The following is a 22395-nucleotide window of genomic DNA, read 5'->3' as shown; positions in this document are numbered from 1 at the left end:
AGGATAAGTTTATAATTTGAGTTTTCAGTTTGACGTCCACTAATCTGCAATTTTATGCAAGTAAAGATTATGAATTGCAACTTTAGGAAGTGTCAACAAAATTAAGATTAGGTTCTGCTTTGATTTTGTTTTTTTTTAGATTTATATGACACTGAACTGACATCACCACAGGGACAGACAAAGCTATATATGCATACAGTTTTAGTATGAAATACATGATTTCTTAAATAATACCTGGATTTAAAATACAGATGCCAACTGATTCCATTGTTTTGGTTCCATTAATAATGAAGCCTTAAAGGCAGGGTGCATGATTTTTGAAAAACGCTTTGGAAAAGAGATTCGGACCAATTACTAAAACATACTTGTAGGCAATCAGCAGTAAGGGGCGTGTCTACTAACCAACATCATTGCCTGGGTTGCGTATGTGTGGGGCAGGTCTACCAAAAGAAGGTCCAGATTCTACTGGGGTTGGGGCGTGTTTGTTTGGGTGATTTCAACTGTCAACATTGGCTTTCAGAGATCATGCATCCCGCCTTTAAGAATGCAGTTTTCCAAAAAGCCCTCTAGCACTCACGTCACCACTTCTAAAGTGACACATACAAACAGTAAACATGCTTGTCTTAATACAGCAAGAAATAAACATTGACCCTTACTTAAAAAACATGATATCATTTGTGAACCACTCCAAATATACATTTATCTGAACAGTTTGCAGTGTGGTAGGGTGCAATTTTTTATTAACTACTTCAACAGTAATTTTTGCAAAGGGAGATGTTCTGAATCTGTTTCGACTCATTTGAAAAACGGTCAGACAGGTTTGGGATGAATGATTAAAGGGGAAAATCATGAAAATCTGGCTTTTTCCGTGTTAAAAGGAATATTCCATTTTCTTAAAAGAAAAATCCAGATAATTTACTCACCACCATGTCATCCAAAATGTTGATGTCTTTCCCTGTTCAGTCGAGAAGAAATTATGTTTTTTGAGGAAAACGTTGCAGGAATTTTTCTCATTTTAATGGACTTTAATAGAGCCCAACATTTAATGCCTAACACCTAACAGTTTTTTTCAAACGAGTTTCAAAGGACCATAAACAATCCCAAACGAGGCATAAGGGTCCCATCTAGCGAAAACCATTTTTGACAAGAAAAAAAATATAAATTTTTAAAGCACAATTTCTCGTCTAAATCCAGTCGTGATGCGCCAGCGTGACCCCACGCAATACGCCATGACGTCAAGAGGTCACAGAGGACGAACGCGAAACTCCGCCCCAGTGTTTACAAATGTGTTGAAGGAGGACCGTTCCTACATTGTTGTATGTCAACTGATACTAATTAATGTCTTTGTGTCAGTTTATTGTTTACAATGGTCCGCAAATGTGCGTTTTATATATGTAACACGTGACCTCCCTACGTAACTACGCATTTACGTTAGGTCGCGCTGGACCAGACCTAGACGAAAAGTTGTGGTTTAAATGAGCATATTTTTTATTTAACAATCGTTTTGCTAGATAAGACCCTTATGCCTCGCCTGGGATCGTTCACAGATCTCCGAAACTCCGTTGAAAAAAACTGTTGAGTGTTGAGTTGAGTATTGAATGTTGGGCTCTATTAAAGTCCATTAAAATGAGAAAAATCCTGCAACGTTTTCCTCAAAAAACACAATTTCTTCTCGACTGAACAAAGAAAGACATCAACATCCCGGATGACATGGTAAATTATCTGGATTTTTCTTTTAAGAAAATGGAATATTCCTTTAAGTGCTAATTGGGTACCGAGTGCTTCTAATCAACCAAAAAAAGTGAAAATGATCAACCCAGTAACTTAGGTTTGGTAAACCATTCTCTGCAAGCATGTGAAAAAATAGCCTGAAATTTGGCTTCCCTTGTGATGTCAGAAGGGGATAATACCACCCCTTAATCTGCACTATCCAACCATGACACTGCCATTTAGTGCAGAGATCAGCTCATTTACATTTTAAAGGACACACCCAAACAGCACATTTTTCCTCACACCTACAAAATGGCAATTTTAGCTTGCTATAATACATTTTCTATATGATATTTTGAGCTAGAACTTTACAAACGAACACTGGGGATGCCAAATATTTATTCAAACGTCTTGTGAAATGTCCCCTTTAACTATAAAATATTGATGCTGTGTTGCTTCTGATCATTTCAAACCACAACTTTTGAATGCACTGAAAAGTAAAACTGTAAATGGTACTTTACTGTAATATGGTTGGTTGAGAGAGGGCGCCCTCTACTGTGGATAAGGTATATACACACCATAACAAGCTTAAAATGAAACTAGTTTAGTGTGCACTTATAATCTTTCTCTTGTTTGCAGATAACAACCATCTCCAACCAACCATAACAAATGAAATCAAAAATTTGCCAGTGTAATACAAAACCTGAAGGCTGCTGGTTATTAAAAAGAAGGACAAGCTCTTTAATACGTCAGCTCTTAATATCCATAAACATCTTTCAGACAAAAATAAATACATATCATGTTAAAATTTGTATTAGGTGCCTGAAGCACTCTGTTCATTACTTTGTTCAGTCTCTTGGTTTTTGACTGGTTGGTCTGTAACAGGCAGTCTTGATACTAAACTTGCCAAACGATGAAGAACAAGATCAGCTGTTGAGCTCAGACTGTGCTGTAGGTAGAAATGATAACAAAATAAACACAAACAGTTCAATTATCTACAAACAATAATTTTAATACATTCTAAGATTTGCAGAAAAATCTGCTTAGCCGATAGTCACCTGTAGTATATGCAGTCCTTTCAAGGTAAGAACAGCGAGTTCTTTCAGTCCATCACCTGTCAGGTCAAGATAAATCAATGACAGGAGAGGACTTTTAAAACTCCGTCTCCACAGCAACTGTAACTTATCTTCAGGAGCTCCCATTGATGGATAAAATTTATAACACAGCAGCTCCTACAGGTCACAAATCAAACACTTATTTGTACACACTGATACCCAAATGTGTGTAATAAGCTATTTAATTCGGACAAACTTTTGTTACCTGTCCGTATGTTCCCAGCAACAATTCATTTTCTCCATCAAAGTCTAGATCAACAACGAGAGCACAGACAACTGCGTCACACTGATCACTTTCTGCTAAACACCGCTGTTTGCTCAATCCATACTGCTCCACATCCCTGATCACACACACATAATACACAAAATTTACAAAGATGAACACAAGTAAGCACTGATACTTATAGACATGGTGCAGAACAAGAGACGCACACTAACCTGTAAACAACAGCCATCTCTATTGCACTGGTTACCAGGAGATTAAATGTTAACTTTTGACTACCTGCTGAAAAACAGAGTCAGTGTGCAATTGTGAATATAAACTTAACTGTGTTATATAAGCTTTTAAACTGTGGACTCTAGACGTGTGCTGTAATATTCAATATACTAAAAATAAAAGGGACTTAAAGACTTAAATACTGTGAACGCACCATTTGTATTGGTGTTCAGGTGCTGCTGTGGTAAAGGGAACAGTAACACCGTGGATATGGGACTGTCATGCTGTATACGCCAGTTCTGGAGAATCTCTGATACACAGAAAAATGCATCATAACAATCAATGGGAAATATTGGGTTTGTGAAAAAAATTTTGGATTATAGAAAAAGAGAACAAGAGCAAATTAGTGTAAGTGTGTTTCTTACCAGGTCCCTTTTGGTTGACAAGAGAAAGTCCCACAGAACCATTCTGACATCCAAACGCAGTGAGGCGACGATTTTCATCAATACTCAACACATCCATCCATAACACATTGCAATGCACACAAAGTACAATAGTTAACACACATCCATCCGACCTATTGCATGAAAACAAACAAACAAACTTACTTGCTTGGTAGCTCTTGCAGTTCAGGAAAGAGTTTTTCTACTGGTTGTTCCTCAAATTGGTGCAAAGAGGCATTCTACTAATCAGAGACAGAAAATGAAAGACATAAGAGAAAAAATCTAAGAATTAAAGGCAACTGTAAAAATAAAATTATTTGGATTATGTCGCAAATTATCTAATGGACTGACCTCTTTATAAAGATGTATACACTGATCGTGTCCACTGAGAAGAAAAACAGTCTCACTGGATCCATCTCCACAATGCACCCTGCAAATCAATAAAGAGCATGACACGTAACACACATTTTACTGCATGATTTCGTACATTATGTCTACTGTTCTATATGTAAATATATGGTGTGCGCATATAATCCTCACTAATATCTTAATTTTAACACAAATGATAAAACACAAATATACACTCACTCTGTGTGATAAAGCTGGAAGGGTGTAAATTGCAGTTCTAGATTTAAACAGCTTTCTATTAAAAAAATGAATAAAATCATATTCAAAACAGACATTTATACCACATGAAGTTCAACTTTTAAGTCTTTTTAAAGAAAAACACCACCATTTTCAACACTTCACTATGCTCCTACCTCAACTCAATTAAGACGAATTAACACATAACCATCTCCCCCCAATGCGTGCACTTAATCTTTGTACAGTGTGTTGTGAATGTGTTAGCATTTAGCCTAGCCCCATTCATTCCCCAGGATCCAAACAGGGATGAACCCAAAAGCCACCAAACACCTCCATGCTTTCCCCATTTAAAGGCTGTTACACACGTAAGTATGGTGGCACAAAATAAAAAGCTGCAATCTTTTAAGCAGATAAAATGTGAGAACTACATTGTATGGCGGAAGAGCACTTAGTTTTTTTTTTTTAAATTCCTCTCCTCCTAGTGGAAGTTGATAAATAGTCCCCAGACTACATGCTATAATTAGGTTTTTACTATTTATTATTATTCTTTATTTTTTATATATGTGTATGTGTGTGTATACATATATATATGTACATACATATGCCAATGTGAAAATTGACAAATGTCTGAGTGAGGGTTTCGCTGCAACCCAAATTTCCCTACGGGGATAAATAAATACTGAACTGAACTGAACTAGTTTGCAGCACTTTGACCTCAGGCGCAGCAATATTGACGGAAGTTTGAGCGAGAGGAGGAGGAGTCAGAAGTGATGAAGTTACTGTGCGCCGAAGTCAAAGTGCTACAAACCAAGCGCTCCTCCGCCACACAATATAGCTCCTATCTTCATCCGCCTAAAAAAAATCACCACGTTTTGTCTAGTGCCACCACTTGCTCGTGTAACTACTCATGTGACAGTCTTTAAATAGGGAAAGCATGGAAGTGTTTGGCAGCTTCCAAACTCATCCCCGTTTGGATCCCAAGGAATGAACGGGGCCAGGCCAAACGCCAACACATTCACGACGCGCTGCACAAAGATCAAGTGCACGCACCGAACAAAGATATGTATGTATCAACACGTCTAAGTTGAGGCAAGAACATAGCAAAATATCGAAAACGGTGGTGTTTTCCTTCAAGCAGTAATTTAAGCAGTATAATTCATGTTCATCCTATAGATTCTAAAGAAAGTAAGGATTTTCAATTGACAAACACACGTGCTATAGACTCCAGGTTAAACTCTGAGCCAGGTTCATAATCACAGTAAATGTTAAGAAATGGAGTTGCTTTATCGCCTGAGTCCTGTAAGGAAAGAGAACATTTTTTAGATTTCTCACATTTTTATCTGACATGAAAATGATGGCAAATCATCTCCAAAACTGTTATTAACTGTTATTAACTGATATTAAGAGAGATAATTTATTTAAATACCCAGTGACATGATTTTTGTTAATTAGTTCTAGATATACACACCTTGATGAAGGTTATGCCTACGACTAGTCCTCTTTTAGGTGCTGATTTGTTGAACGCATCAATGGAGACAATTTCTGCATCAACTGTATTAACAGATAAAGACAATTTTGCAGATGCAAGCATGCAAAAAACACAAATAGGTTTCAAAAGCAAACATTCAGGGTTTAACCTGGTATGTACGTGAACTGAATTTCTTTTGCCACGGGTCTGATCTTCTTCTGCAGATCCTGGTACCTGAAGCACACCACTTTACCCTTCAAAGTCGCTGCCAGCAACTCCTGGTCGCCTGCTTGGCACAGTCCATATATGTTGCTCTGCGAAGGAAATCGACTGAAACTGTCTTCCACAAATGGACACAAAACTTTTTTATTCGGCAACATATTACATCCAAGAGAAGCAAAGAATAAATTCAGATAGATTTCACTCTGGTCACACGAATGAAATCAGTAAACATCCGGTGGTAGGAGGGCTTGTGAGTAAATGCAACCAATCATCTTTTGCTTACGTTACTCTTGACAAATCAGAGCCTTCGATTTATGTTGTCGTCATCAGATGTCGACGAAGATCAATAAACTTCTTCAGTGAATTATCACGTGCAGTTTTCCGCTAGAAGTTGCGAATTGCTGATTTTCTTTTTTTCTAATTTCTTTTCTATTTTCCGGTTTGGGTGAAGTAATTCGCTAAATTTTCTTGGATTTCTACTCATAATTGGTTTTCAATGAAATACAATATTGTCACCTAGAGGGGGCGCTCGGCGGCTCCGAAAGCGCGAAGTGAGGTCTCAGGAGTCAGGGATTTTCAGATTGGGGTGCGGGCCCGGGGATCTCAGAAAGATCCGAGAAGGTTCTAATCTAAGAGGTACACAGACATTTTCAAAAAGCAAAACAAGTCTATCAAACATTATTATAGTTTTATTTGTGTTCATGTTTATTTCTAAGGGGCTGTTTCCCAGACAGGATTTAAATGGATAGTTCACCCAAAAATTAAAATTCTGTCATCATTTACTCACCCTCGTGTTGAGAAATGTTTGTAATCAAACCGTTCGTGGACCCCATTTGCTTCCATAGTATTATTTTTTCCTACTATGGAAGTGAATCTGGTCCACGAATAGTTTGGCTACAAACATTTCTCAAAATATCTTACTTTGTGTTCATCAGAACAATTCAATTTATACAGATTTGTAACAAAATGATAGTGAGTAAATGTTGACAGAATTTTTATTTTTGGGTGAACTAGGCTATCCCTATAAAAGACTAAAATGATTGGTTGAGCTTAACTGAAAACAGCTTGCATTGACATATTAATATACCAGTGGCATTGTTTTGTCTCGGGATGCACACGCATTTTTTTTGTAAGGTATGTTTGTAAAAACTACTTATTGCCCTAATATAAATATACAGGTTAATATATGTCAGAAAGGGGGTCCTTCACAAAATGAAGTCCATGGCATACTAGACTGAGCAACGCACAATTAAGGTTCTGTATGATAATGGTGTGCTAGCTTCAGCTCATTACGGGTGATGATGCACACCGCAGCGCACGTACACTAACTGTGCACAGGCTTTAAGTAGGCTGTGACTGAAAAATGTCTTGCTTTTGTAGAAGGAAACATATATGAGCTATACCACAAATTTACAAGAAAGAAACCATATTCCTTCCCCTAAGTTAAGTTAAACATCACCACAATCAATGCAAAAGTAAACACTTTGGACCATTTGTTAACAAAAGATGCCTAGGATTATGAGTTATAAGAAATGGATGCAAACATCAGCTACCTTTTCCTTCACTGACAATTTTTACATCCCCTGAAGTTTTACATAGAAGACCTATGCTTTAAAATATATGACTCCACTAGGGGGCCAAGCAAGCTGTCAATCGGTTATTGGGACCTTTTCATCATACAACCCCACTGACATTAAAACCCTTTTTAATTTGTGACCCAAAGTCTGTCCCCACCAGTTGTCTTTATTATCATATCACTGGTTGTCTTTATCATTCTACTCACCTTTATACTGCATTTTATCAGTTTGTTTATACAACAGGGTTTGTTGAAACAAAAAAGGGGGGAGCATACATTTAACACATCATCAAAAAAGTACCCACTACTCACTTTTACTTATTCTGGATATAACAGCTCTATTGGGTTAGAACAGAGGAGATTCCATCAACAATTTCTTTCCCAGGCCAGTTTTTGTTTTTTAAGAAGTTGCAGTAGTCAGTAGGAAGGCATTTGCATCTGTAAGTAACTTTAGTAAAATTTGTAACTGTTTTTATCACATATTTACAGTAAATAATTTGTTGTTTGATTGTCAGACCGTAAATTAATATATATGCTCAGCTGACATTGTTTATTGTGTGTGCGTGTGTGTGTGTCCAGCGTGTGTTTCTTTGGGGATTAGAATTGTGTGACTGATTGGTGCTGACAGCGTTCTGTGTATTACTGGCTGGCCTGCAGATTAAGCCGCTCCTTTTTAGACTGCCTAATCTGGATTAACTGAAGGAGTGTGCCTGCAATGATGCGGCCCACTACCCCTCTACCCCCCTCCCTCCCTCCCTCCCAAGACTCTCTCTCTTTCTCTCTCTCTCTCTCTCTCTCTCTCTCTCTCTCTATCTATTTATCTATCTATCTATCTATCTATCTATCTATCTATCTATCTATTTATCGATCTCTCTATCTATCTATCGATCTCTCACTGGCCCTTCTTTAACCCAATCTACACATTCATTCCTCTACCCGTGTTTCCCTTTTGCATGACAACATTATCGTTTATTTCATCAAACTCTCCACTCAGATTGAATGTTTTTGCGATGTTGGTTGTGTATTTCTGTACAAATGTGTTCTGGAGTGTGTTTGTGTGTGTGTGTGTGTGTGTGTGTGTATGCCTGCGGATTAGAGTTTAGTCCACTTCCATAATTGCTCTTGTGCCTGCGTAGCTGGTTGATGCCAGATGGACGGACTGGTCCACCCACCCCCAACCCCACGGCACCATCTACCCAAACTTCCCCTTCTGCAGGCACACCAGCTGAGATCCCAACACATAAACACACAAACAATCGCACACTGACACAAACAACAAAAACTAATCTTTCTGAACTGTGAATAAAAAACAATAATAAAATATAGTAACAAACAAAGCACAACCACTGAAAAACAGGCATGTACTGTGATATCATAATTTGTAAAATGCAGAAACATTACAAGAAAACAGTCAGTAATCTGATCAGTAGTATGTCACATTATGAATAATCAGAATTTACAATGTGAATCCTGGCACTAATTGTATGTTCGAATGTAGAAATATGTATTTTAAACCTTTAAAAAAATTATTTATCATTATACTATTATGTTAGTAAATTACATTCTGATACAAAAATGTATCACTTTAATCCACTGCATAACACTTTGTAAAAGCATCTGCTGAATGTGTTAATGTAAATAAAATTGTGTCAATATAGTGTATTTCATCATTAACATTTTTATACATAGTATAAAATATTTTTATATAGCCAACTATATTTTTTATAGGTCATATTTTCCAGATCAAATGAATAAGGCTTTTTTTAATACATTTATATTGAAATGTTTCACCTTCTCCATCCTTTATGTTAATAATGAAATTACGATGTTAATAAAATTTTTTATATTAAGTTACTTCACAATCACATTCTCTAAACCATATTTTTAACTGAGAAATTTGTATTTCAAAGGTTTAAAATGCTATACAGTAAACATCATGATTGTCATTGCCAGTGACAAGCAGAAACATCAACCCATGACCTGTTGCAAGGGCAAACTAAAATGTGTATAGGTGCTCATCTATAAATACATTTTCCCAATCCCTGTGAATTTAAGCAGTGGTGTAGTTAACCTACAAAGGTTTGAAGAAAGAAATATATAGACAAAATATAACATAATAAAAATGTGCATCTTTGTCAACTTCTCAAAATATTAAATTTATAATACAGTAGATGTAGTAAACAGGTTCCCATCATAGTCATGTATTCAGAATTTTGACAGTACATATATGTTTTATATTTAGGGTCATTTATACAAGTTTAAAATAAATTTATTTATAAATAATCCTGACATTAAAATTTGGGAATTCTGAAGGCTCTTTTTGTCCTTTAGAGTTGGCTGTAGAGTTTGTGCTGTACTCAGGAGGGATGAGATATATCGTGATCACAGCCAAACAAACCTGTCTGCAGTGTCCCTGTTTTAAGCCAACCTATCACATACAGTTCTCCTTGATTGCTATCTAACGCCTCTCTCTCTCGCCTTTGCCTCTCTCTGTCTCTCTCTCTCTCGCCTTTGCCTCTCTCTGTCTGTCTCTCTCTCTCTCTCTCTCTCTCTCTCACACACACACACAGACACACACACTTTCTCTCACTCTGTCACTAACATCCAAACACACAATGCAGTACAACTTAGATTTCTACATAAAACATGATTTTTTTCTATAGACTATATAACATATTCTATTACAGCAAACTTTTAACAGCTTTGTGCAAATATGTCTGAAATCTTCTGGTTAACCATGCACTCTTTCCATATGGCTGTTCTTCTGTTTTCTTTTCCTGTCTTCCATAGTCAAAATAGCATTCTTCTTCATTCTTCATCCTTTATCCACACATCATTTCATTTAGCTCTCCTTTATGTTGTCCAGATTATATATTTTTCCTTTTCTGGTCCTGTGATGTTGTTTCCCCAATGGGACATTTACAGTATGCATTCTGTCAGTCCTACTCTCCTCTTGTGGTCTGATGAGAAATCTCTCTTTCCTCTCTTTATCCAGGTTAAGAGACTTTTCACATAAAGCATATTATGATAATTCTACTGTGTGAGTGTGTGTGTGTGGGTATGTGTGTGTGGGTGTTAATGTTTTCCAGGTTATTTGATGTAAAACTTCATTTAAAAAGACTATTTAAACATTTAAATATATATATATATTGAGGTTTTTTTTATATATATTTTTGCATTATTCTTTTGGGTAACTCTTTAAAAGTTTGTAACATTAGTAAATATATTAGTTAACATAAACAAAGAATGATCAGTATAGTTTTTCAGCATTTATTGATCTTTGTTCATTTTATTTGATCCCAATACAATTGTTTATGTTTTATTAAATGGTAAAATGATCTTGAACTAAGATTAGGCTATATGATGTGGAAGTATTGTACATTAGTAAATGCAATACGATGCAATACAACAATGCTAACAAATACAGCCTTTATAAAGTGTTACCTTATTGTGTGTGTTCAGCAGATAAACGCGACAAGTAAAAATGTTAAACAAAATTATTTTTAATCAGTTTAAAGACAATTAAATAAAATATTGTTATGCTGAAAATTGTAAAAGAACAAAAATATGCACAGGAGAAAGGATTTTTGAACGTTAAGTGTTTTACGTTAATGATCGAAATTAGATTTTTATGCCCTGGCACTAATGCCATAATTTATGTTTCGTTTACAAGTATATTTTGATATATTTAAAGTAGTTCGAAGCCTTTTTCAAATATTTATCGCATCTGTAAAACGTGTCAAGCGAAATAAAAGCAATATGCCGGTATTTCACAAATTCACTACACATTTTGTAACAAAAAATCATGAAATATTTCATTCTTTTATTTAATAAAAACGCTGTTTGGCAGAAAAATGTCAGTTTGGTTTACGGGGTTTTTAATCTAAAAGAAAAACTTCAAATGCTATTTTATAAAATACTCTAAAATTCAAATATTGCATCAAATATTAGGGTACCCTACATTAACTGAAGACTGTTATTATTATTTTTATATAGGCTTAGTTTATTGCAGTTTCTTAGTTTTAATGTTTTAGCACACAATTTCCCATTGTAGCACCACGTGTTCATAAACGTCAAAGGTGGGGGAGAGAGAGAGAGAGAGAGAGAGAGAGAGAGAGAGAGAGAGAGAGAGAGAGAGAGATGTACTTTATGATTAGCTGCGAGCTCTCTTATTGCTCATAGGGTCCTGCTCCTGAACGGTCTCATCCAAGGGACACGCGCCTTAAGTATAACGCTAGGTCTGAAACATATGTTTATATGCCTAATATTTACATTTATAACTTTTCCTTAAATTTGAAAGCAAACGATTACTTTTCATATTCAACGCAACGCATGTATTAAACTTGAACAAGAGTGTAAGCTTGTCCCAGACACTGAGGAGCGATAAAGCATCAACAGGTGTCCGGAAAGCCGCGAGACTGACGGACTGCCGCACGCGCCAGGCGCGGGCAAAGAGGAGCAAGGCAGGACCCCCAGCCCGTAAAGAGCGTAACAGATAAAAAGTGAGTGAGTGAGAGAGAGGGGATAGAGAGAGGGAGGGAGAGCAACAGTGAGAGAGTGTGTAAAAGACCCGATCGTCCCAAGAATGATGTCCTACATAAAGCAGCCCCATTATGCTGTGAACGGGTTAACATTGTCCGCCTCAGGAATGGACCTGCTCCACACTGCTGTCGGCTACCCAGGTCAGTTTTATTCCGATTTATTATTTATATCTGATCAAATTATAGCCTATTAACCATTTCTTCATACCTTGGTTTACTTATTTTGTTGGTCATTAAACGACCAATTTCTATAGCCTAAAAAGAGAGAGGGGAAAGTTAAAAGTGGTATATTTATACATTTTGTTTTTTAAAAATATTTTACATTTATTGATATGTATGTATTTTACTTTTTATTAATTTTAATTAGGCTACATTTAACTCTGGTGTTAGGTATCATTTTAACGTAGCCTTGTCAATAATAAATAGTTTTATTAAATGACGTTAGGGTTAGGGTTAGGTTAGGAATATTGAATATGAATATTTTGATTACTTCGAAGCCTAATAATTATTTATCATATTTGTATCGAACTAAATGACTATAAAATGCCTGGTGGATTGTAAAAAATGACGGTAATGAAAGAGACGAAAAATGACGATAATAGTATTGAGAATTAATTTTAAATGAATGGAAAACGATATTTATATTTATTGCTATTTGTTATCTGTCTTGAGATTGGACATCCCTTTCTCCCACCCACATTCACCGGCATCCTTTTATTAAATAATAAAACACTCTTTAAATACTTCTAAAAACAAAAGGTTTTTTAGTTACAGGGAATAAATATGTTGTTTTGGACAAACTGATGTTGTTTGCTTAAGGTGTGGTGGTAATGTTTTGATATCTAGCCACTCCGAGGAAGCAGCGTCGGGAGCGCACCACCTTCACACGCACCCAGCTGGACATCCTAGAAGCCCTGTTTACCAAAACGCGGTACCCAGACATATTCATGAGAGAAGAGGTGGCCCTGAAAATCAACCTTCCCGAGTCCAGAGTTCAGGTGAGCCCATGTGATATAAACATGAAATAGGCCTACTTTAAACTTATATAGAAGTCTCTCCAGATTATCTTTGCCATCTTCTAAGACAAGGCCTAATATCTAATGCAGCCAGAATAGGTGCTGACAGTAATGCATGGTGTGAAAGTTTCAAATTTCTGTGTTCCTAAAGTATTATGTTAGCACCATATGTTGTTGTGGGTTCAATAGGGAAGAAACATACTAATCATAAATCTGTATGCACTGCACGTCACGGATAAAGCAAATTAATAAATGTAAATATAATCTAATGGTTAAGTTGTTGATCAAATATCTTGGTTTAACATTGAAATGAAGACATTGAAATAATTTTCTATGTTGATTTCAATAAACATGATGCCCCTTTTGATCACAGGCAGAAACATTTATTTCAATGTCTTTTCTATAGGTGTGGTTTAAGAACCGTCGTGCTAAATGCCGCCAACAGCAACAGCAAACCAACGGTCAGCCCAAGCCCCGTCCCCCCAAAAAGAAGTCATCCCCACCCTCCGAGCTGACTTCTGACCCTGGCACCAGCTCTTCGGTGGCAGCTGCCCCTGCCCCAGTCGTGCCCCCTAGTGTTAGCGCTGGCAATGCACCAGTGTCTGTTTGGAGTCCTACATCTCTATCCCCCCTTTCTGATCCATTATGTGGCTCCAGCACACCTTGTGTGCAGCGCCCAGCTCCGTATCCCATGAGCTACGGTCAGCCTACCACTTATACTCAGGGCTATAGCTCTTCTCCCTACTTCAGTGGCCTGGATTGTAGTCCATACCTCTCTCCCATGACCACTCAGCTGTCAGCCAGTGGGGGTGCTCTTTCTCCCCTTACTGTGCCCTCCATGGGTGGCTCACTCAGCCAGTCACCATCCCTCTCCTCCCAGGGATACAGCTCCACTTCGCTGGGTTTCAGTTCCATAGACTGTCTGGATTACAAGGACCAGCAGGCCTGGAAGCTAAACTTCAGCACCGTAGACTGCCTCGATCATAAATTCCAGGTGCTGTAGGAGAGAAAGTGAAGAAAACGTGAGAGAAAAAGAGAAATTGAAGAAGAGTGCAGGGAGGAAGGAGGGTAAAGAAAATAGGTACATTTGCTTTAAATGCCGAAGACATTGTGATGTTGAAAAGGATGGAATCAGCAGGACTGAGGTATGACCTCAGAGGGAATAAAAGGTGCACATTTGGAAACAGATAAATTCTGGTTCTTAATAATCCAGATCTGCTCTGTGATTGGTTGAGAGGGATGGGACTTCCCAAGTCTAATGATCATCAGTCATCATTATTAACTATTTACCTCACACACACACACATACTGGCACACACATGCGCATAGCACACACACACACACAAACTCTGCCTGCTTACACTTTTACAACACAAATATTCACTAAAATACCCATCTTCACATGCAATCATACAAATAACTGAAGTGGAACTTCTTAGTATCATTGCAAATACAACCTGCTTTTTATGGGACAAAGTTTTTCTTTATATTTTTTAATCATAAGTTCGTACGTTTGGTTTGTCTGTACTCTAAGGCAATAGGAGTTCTTGTATTGTGCTTATAGATTGCTGTTATTTATTGTTATTATGTTAACTTATTACAAATAATATGGGTTCTGTTAGAGTTAATCATTTAATCTTCATTTACTGACTTTATGTAATGTGGATGTATATTTTTTATTTGAGAGACCTATTTGAGTGTAGAAAAATCAGTGTTGCCATTTTGTCATTTCAGCTTAATTTAAATGAGAGTTAAAAGGTTTAAAATGATATTCTTAGTATCAATGCAGCATTATGGCTTTGAGATGTGTAAGGTTTGTCTTACTCTGTTTCTCATTTACTTTCGAAGATGATTAAAGTACCGTTGTCATGAATAAAAATATGATGATCAAGAAGTTAGTGTCAGATTGAGTCACCTCAGAATAATGGAAAAGTAAGGACTAAAAGATTATTTTTATTTTTAAATATTTTATTTACCAATTAAAGTAACTTTTAGCCGATCCAACTTTTCACTTTTTACAGTGTATACTATAAAGATAACCATGAAGATAATATAAATACAAATATGCTGTAATTTACACATATGCCTTTATATTTATATATAACAAGTAAACTAGAAGCATAACAACCCATTTAAAGGATCTATAGTTAGCTGTTTGGGACTAAAAACGTGATATAAATTATACGAAGTCATGATTTTGTTTATTTCCTATTTCTTCACCCTGGATCGGATACACAAGGGGGCCCACTGTGATAGGGCATCTGGGGGACCAGAAGGTTGGGGCGATGATATTGTCTAGTAATTGTGTCGCTATGATGGTGTGTGAGTGACTCCACCCACGTAGCCGGGTGTGCGGGGTTATTTTAGCAAATGACCCAGAGAGCACCTCAATCTCCTTACTGTCACCAGAACACTACACTAAAGCAATTAAACAGGATTATTGAATCTCTCTGTCTCTCTCTCTTTCTCTCCCCTGTCCGCATTTCTCTTTGTATCTCTTGTTGATTCTATTTCTCTGATGTAGTGACTTCATCAAAATTCTATTACCTTTTTATGAGTCTTAAACCTTAAACCTAAAACAATTTCATTAGTTTCATTATTTGAATAAAGTAGCCTATGGGCACAAATTTTGTTGTGTGTTAAATTATCAAACGATCAAATGTATTTAGACACTTTTTTTGGTCATTAAACATAATGAAAAATATAATGTTAAAAACGAATCAATTGTAAATTAAAATAGTGAGAATAACTAAATGTGATACGATCATTTCCCAAAAGCGCATAGGCCTACGTGTGAACATAGAGCCTACGTAGAGAATGAAATCTATAAATCGCCAATGATCTTGAAATTGTGCGCAGCTGAACAGTGTCAAATCTCCCCCTTTAAATGATGACTAATTCATGAGCACTATTTAGTCATTGGGTCTCATTCACTAAGCATGTGAACCCACGAATTTGTGCATGAGAAAAAAATTCGTATTAAAATTCCTTCTTAATGTACGAAAAAAAATTCAAGAACAACAAATATACCACACTTGCGCAATAAACACGCACGCTATAATACAATAATTATAATAATGTTAATATAATTTACATGATATTTTATATTGTAATATTTTCTATATTATTATATACAGGAAGTTATAGATGTTTATTGCCTATTTTTTCTACACATATAAAGAAGATGCGCGTAGGCCTAATGACAAATATTCACGCTTTTCTTCCTCACTTTTTAAATCTATATGAAAGCGTCTGCGTGATGCCTATGTAGGCTAAACGTTATGTAGGCTATAGCCTATGTAATGAGAAGCCCAACAATCACTTGATCTCATGTTCGTTATCAATTATCAATTATTAGTGAATTATGAGACCCAATTTTTACATTATTTCGAGTGCCAAGAGAATGCTTTATTTTCCAAAAACCTCCAGCAAACGGACAAGCAAAAGTGTGCAAATGTCTGCTCACGGACCCTGTGACGTGGCACTAAGCACGCTTCCTCTTCAAAGACCGTTTTCATATTTTGTTGCTGTGGATTTCTGCGTAAGCACACTCTACAATCAAATCTGTGGGGCTTCTCAAACGGAAGGCTGCATCCTTCGGCGGTCGCATTTGTTGATTGCAATGCATACGTCCTAAAATCCTTATTTCAGAATATATATTAACAATATTATAATATAATATTAACAATTATAAATTTGACTATTATTCTAATCATAAATTGTTGTAATATGAATTGCGAATGATGCTCAGTTAACAAACTTGATGAGTTATGCTGCCTACATATGCGACCTCCGGAGGATGCAGGTTTCAGCCCTTGCTCCTCCAGAGCGAGTGAACATTAGGGGATCTAAATCATTCCAAAAGATGTAAACAAGGCTGGTCCAGAAGACCAGAAGCACTTCCTGTTTTAGTTTTTTAACACTAGATACATCTTGGGATAAAATATGTTCTTTTGGTTGTATAGAACTGAATCAAAAAGTTAAACAAAAATCTTAAAGATAATGATAAGTAAAATAAAATAAAAATTTACATCTTTTGAAATGGTCTATATGTTGAAAACTACACATAGATATATGCATATTTTATTTTGGTAATAATAAAATATATTCAACATTAAAATGCATGAATGTTTTGCCAATCATTATTGTGTATGATATCTAAACTTTCTCATTAGTATAAAACTGACTTAATACTTATAAAATGATAAAATAAAGCATATTTGTCGTCATGTTTTGACATTAAACAAATGTAAACATGTTAAAATCATGCACAAATAACAGATAAGATATGCATTTAATGGTTAAAAAATTAAATGAGATTACAGGGTAAGCAAGTTTAACACTAACCCACAATTCAACAAAGATGTGTTCAAAATGAAATTGTTCCACTTGACTCAGGCAACTATACTCACAACCAATGGACCATTTATTATTGAAATCTTTTCTTATTGACCCCTTCTCTTATTTCTTGTAGCTTTTTTTAACAACAAAATCACGTATTTGATTTCTATAGACGTACAAAGTGATGCATAATTTAAACACACTGTAATAGTTTTGTATAAAAAGTTTCCGCATAGATGCAAATTTAACCCCATTAGGTCCATGATGATTTACTTTTCCCTTTTTTGTCTATATATACATCTCTTACAACTCTATCTATCACTGTAAAAATACTTTGCTGCATTAAAATTTTTTGTTGAATCAACTCCTATTTACAAGTCATTTCAACTTACTATTATTTATCTTGACTATAGATGAGTTGTTATAACTACAGGTGAGTTGTTATAACTTATAAAATTAAGTTGACTTTTCTCAACTATATTTTATAAGTTGTGACAACTCTTTCTGTTGACATGACTTGTAAATCTGAGTTGATTTAACAAAAATTTTAAGGCAGCAAAGTATTTTTTACAGTGAAGAGAATTAAGGATGTGAAGTTTTGTCATCCTTAACTCACACAGGCCTCCATCTCTTGTCAGTGTCATTTTTCATGTCCTCTCTCACTTGTTCTCCCCATATCCCCCCCCCCCCCCCCCTCCACCACCCGAATGCTTCATAATCCCACTCTGACCTGAATACAACCACATGCACTGGTACCAGGACTCAAAGTGCGTGTGTGCGTGCATGCATGTAAATATTTATGTATAGGTTACAGTGCATATATATTTCTGCTAAAGACCGCATAATGTGGCATCAAATATAAATGTTTCCATGTTTACAATTATAAATAAAAAACATTCAAATAATGGTTATTGCTATACCACGTACATATCTGTCTGTCAGTCTGTCTTGTCTTCCTTCATCTACTCTTTTTTTTCTCTTACCCTCCCCCATTTCTCCAGATATTAATCTTTATCTCTCTGTGACAGATTGTCTATACTTTATGGAAGAAAAACAAAAGGAGAAACTGCTGAGCCTTCACATGTATCACATCCTCTGAAACCCTAATAACACACATGGTAGAAACAAGCAATAAACAAAGCATCACATAGACATGTACACTGAAAAAAATTCATTGAATTTAATCAATTTTTTTAAGGTAAGTGGTTGCAATCAATTTATTTAAGCTACATTTAAACAAAAGTTGTATATTTTATTGTACTTTACTAATCTTTTTTGTTTAAATGTAGCTTAAATAAATTGATTGCAACCACTTACCTTTAAGAGGAATGGATTAAATTCAATGAATCATTTTTTTCAGTGTATGAAACTTAAAGTGATAGTTCACCCCAAAATGAAAATATTGTCTTAATTTACTCACCCTCATCTTGTACTAAACCTGTATGAGTTTCTGTATTCTGTTGAACACAAAAGAAGACATTTTGATAACATTTGATGCAAACACACAGTTGATGGTACCCATTTACTAATATGAAAGTCAATTTCATGTACACATACAAATGCAAATACAAATACCCTTAAGTGCACAGTAATACATTTGGTATTGTTGTAAGAAATGCTCCTGGCTGTAAGAACCTCAGGGCAGGAATATACAGATACATACAGCTCTGGAAAAAAATAAAAGACCACTGCAGTTTATCTTTAATTAGCATTTCTTTATGTATAGCAGCCATTGAATTTCAGCAAAAGCAAACCTCAGGAGTGGCAAACAAATCACCCAAGAGCAATGGGTAAAAGTAAAAGATTTAGAGCCATGCAGAACATAAAAATTATGTGATTAAAAATCAGGGTTATTTAATCAAATAATAACTTTAAACTTTAATAATACATCTAAAAACAATACTATTGTGTTGTTTAAAATGAACTTTCTTTCTTTGCAGTATTCAAGGTGTAAAAACATTTTTTTTGCCTTCATTTTTCATATAGGCTATACACTGTAAAAAATTCTGTCGAAATTGTTCGTGGCAGCTGGTTGCCAGTAACTTACCGTACACTGTAAAAAAATCCATAGAAATTACAATTCTATTGCAGCTGGGTTGCCGGCAAATCACCGCAGATTTAAATTCATCCTACTTACAGGCAAGAGTTTGTTCAAAGCTGAATAAATTTCAAACACCAACAAGTCTTTATCTTTACAGAACAAAACCATACAATAACAGCCTCATGCAAAGCATTCTGGGAACCAGAAATCATCATCAAACTTTTTCAGTTTTTTGCTTCAGAATTTGTTTCCCAGAATGTTTTGCTTGATGCTGTTTTTCTAGTTTTATCCTGTAAAGACAAAGACCTGCAAATGTTCAATGTTCATTCAACTTTGAACAAAATGTTGGCAGCAATAACACAAATCCAAATCTACGGCAAGTCACCGGCAAACCAGCTGCAAATTTCTATGGAATCTTTTACAGTGTAGATTTACATTTATTTTATTTACTGGCAACAGTTTGTTCAAAGTTAAATGAATATTAACAAGTATTTCGTCCCCTTGGAATTATAAGGTTCTATCTAACATTTTTGTCAAAATTGAGTTATTCACATATTCTTACTCTGTGACAACTTATTTACATTATGTGATGTTTTATTTTAAGTTTTGTACATTTTGGGACGTTTTATTAAAAAAACAAAAAGGTTCTATCTACAAAATCGAACTCTAAGTTGGCCCTATAAGGTTCTATCTGCGTGAGCTAATCAGCACTTCGAATGCACAGAAGGGGACCAATCAGGATCAACTTTATGGGGTGGTTTCTCAGACAGGGATTAGCTTAAGCCAGAACCAGAACTTAGTTTCATTAGAAAATATTTAACAAACATGCCTTACTAAAAGTATTACTTGTGTGCATTTTGATGCTAAACAAAGGGAACTGATGTATTTTAAGATTGTGTCAGTGCAAGTTGTTTTCAGTTTGGACAGCTCTTACATTTATTTTAGTCTAGGACTCGTCTAATCCCTGTCTGTGAAACTGTCCTTGTATGTGGTGTTGCTGGCTTTGTCCTTGAAGACAGGAAAAATCACAGACACACAATATCTGTGAGGATTATGGCACGCAACGCAAAGTTTTTAAGAAATCTTAAGATCGACAGCCCGAATTTTAGGCAAGTTCACCCTACTGTAAAATCCAGCTTAAACTGGTGAGATGGTTTTTAGCGGTCTCCTAGCTTGGTTTTTACTGGTATAGCAAGCTGGTCTAGCTGTGTTTTGGTCATTTTTTAAGCTGGTCTAGCTGTGTTTTGGTCACTTTTTAAGCTGCTCTAGCTGTGTTTTGGTCACTTTTTAAGCTGGTCTAGCTGTCTTTTGGTCACTTTTTAAGCTGGTCTAGCTGTGTTTTGGTCACTTTTTAAGTTGGTCTAGCTGGACTTATCTGGTCATGCTGGAAGACCAGCTGACCCACCAGCTTGACCAGCTTTGCCAGGCTGGTTGGTCCAGCTTACACCAGCTACTGCCACCTTAAACCAGCTAAAACCAGCTACCAGCTTATGCTGGTCTTTGCTGGATTTTTCAGTAGGGGCAGTCTTTTTTAGGTCTTGCTGGGATATTGTTTTCATAGTTAGACACCACACTAGCCAGCAGTGCTAGCTTCTTAGTTCTTGTACAGAAAAAACGAACTAACCTATCCTACTAACCTATCCTACCCAAAAAAAGTGTGTTTACAGTAAGTTATGATTGTTATGTCAAAATGTAAACATGTGAAAGATTGTTAAAGCAGTTACCTCAGTATTAAAATTATTTCAGAATGATTGTAGCCTGTAGCTGCTCAATCCTACTGAAAAATCCATCAAAGACCAGCATAAGCTGGTATCTGGTTTTAGCTGGTTTAAGGTGGCAGTAGCTAAGTCCAGCTAGACCAGCTTAAAAAGTGACCAAAACACAGCTAGACCAGCTTACTACACCAGCAATACCTGCTAAAACCAAGCTGGGAGACCTGTTAAAACCAAGTTTTGAGACCAGCTCAAACCAGCTCACCAGCTTATGCTGGTCTTAGCTGGATCCCCCAGTAGGGAATGGTATAACATGCTAAAATAAAATTGTCTATTTTGTAATGAACCCGACATATACAGGAGGATGGTAAAGAAACTGAGGCAAAAGAGGGAAGAAGCAATGTTGTAAAAGAGCAATGTAAAATCAGACTTTTAGAGATAAAAGTGGTAAAAATAAAAATATTAAATGTCATAGAAAGGATTAAAATGTTACTTTCTAACACATGTTGAAAAATTGTTACAACATTAATTTTATATTTAATGTTTAAATAATGTTTTGGCAGATAGAACCTTATAATTCTAAGCGAAAAGTGTTGTTTTAAAATTAGAAGGTTCTATCTGCATTTGACACCTTCCAAAAATCCACATTTAGAAATTTGAGAGGATTTTGATATTGTATATTTAGAATGCATTTAGGGTCCCTGTTATTTTCATGTTTGAAAGAAACTTCTTCCCCATGTAAGTTTTCCTATATGTAATGCAAAAACTTTGAAGCTCAATATCTCAAAACTGCTCAGAACGCAGATAGAACCTTATAATTCCAAGGGGACGATTTGTCTTTACAGAATAAAATTATAAAATAACAGCATCATGCAAAGCATTCTGGGAACCAGAAATGCTCATCAACCCTTTTTTGTTTTTTCTTTCAGATTTTGTTTCCCAGAATGCCTTGCTCGAAGCTGCTATTTTAGTTTTATTCCGCAAAGACAAAGACCCGCCAATGTTTAAGGTTCATTCAACTTGGAACAAACTGTTGCCAGTAAATAACATAAATTTAAAACTACGGTATAAGTTACTGGCAGTCAGCTACAAGTAACACTGTAATTTCCACAATTTTTTTACAGAGAATATTTCTTGCAATTTTGGGGGAAATGTTCACAGAATAAAACAAAAATATTTAACCTATAAC

The 22395-nt window shown here is 35.8% G+C and overlaps 2 protein-coding genes across 3 annotated transcripts; one reads left to right on the top strand and one right to left on the bottom strand.

The window, feature by feature from the left end:
- Positions 1–2426: 2426 nt before the first annotated feature.
- On the bottom strand, positions 2427–6244 carry kptn (kaptin (actin binding protein)). 2 transcript variants are annotated; one of them, XM_073860527.1, is made up of 12 exons: positions 5927–6244; positions 5758–5840; positions 5502–5586; positions 4293–4347; positions 4056–4134; positions 3874–3943; positions 3687–3797; positions 3476–3571; positions 3264–3330; positions 3031–3166; positions 2775–2942; positions 2427–2665 (listed from the first exon to the last, which is right to left on the bottom strand). In XM_073860527.1, the coding sequence occupies exons 1-12, from the start codon at positions 6135–6137 to the stop codon at positions 2525–2527; spliced, it is 1302 nt and encodes a 433-aa protein (XP_073716628.1). In that variant the 5' UTR covers positions 6138–6244; the 3' UTR covers positions 2427–2524. The 2 variants fall into 2 exon arrangements, with proteins under 2 accessions (XP_073716628.1, XP_073716629.1); XM_073860528.1 differs by having other exon boundaries at positions 3264–3327.
- Positions 6245–10881: 4637 nt separating this feature from the next.
- crx (cone-rod homeobox) lies at positions 10882–15090 on the top strand. The gene is made up of 3 exons (XM_055199729.2): positions 10882–12237; positions 12943–13094; positions 13519–15090. The coding sequence occupies exons 1-3, from the start codon at positions 12141–12143 to the stop codon at positions 14113–14115; spliced, it is 846 nt and encodes a 281-aa protein (XP_055055704.2). The 5' UTR covers positions 10882–12140; the 3' UTR covers positions 14116–15090.
- Positions 15091–22395: the final 7305 nt, after the last annotated feature.

Source organism: Misgurnus anguillicaudatus, chromosome 22 (assembly GCF_027580225.2).
Source record: "Misgurnus anguillicaudatus chromosome 22, ASM2758022v2, whole genome shotgun sequence".
NCBI classification, from domain to species: Eukaryota; Metazoa; Chordata; class Actinopteri; order Cypriniformes; family Cobitidae; genus Misgurnus; species Misgurnus anguillicaudatus.
This window is presented reverse-complemented; position numbering and strand designations above follow the sequence as displayed.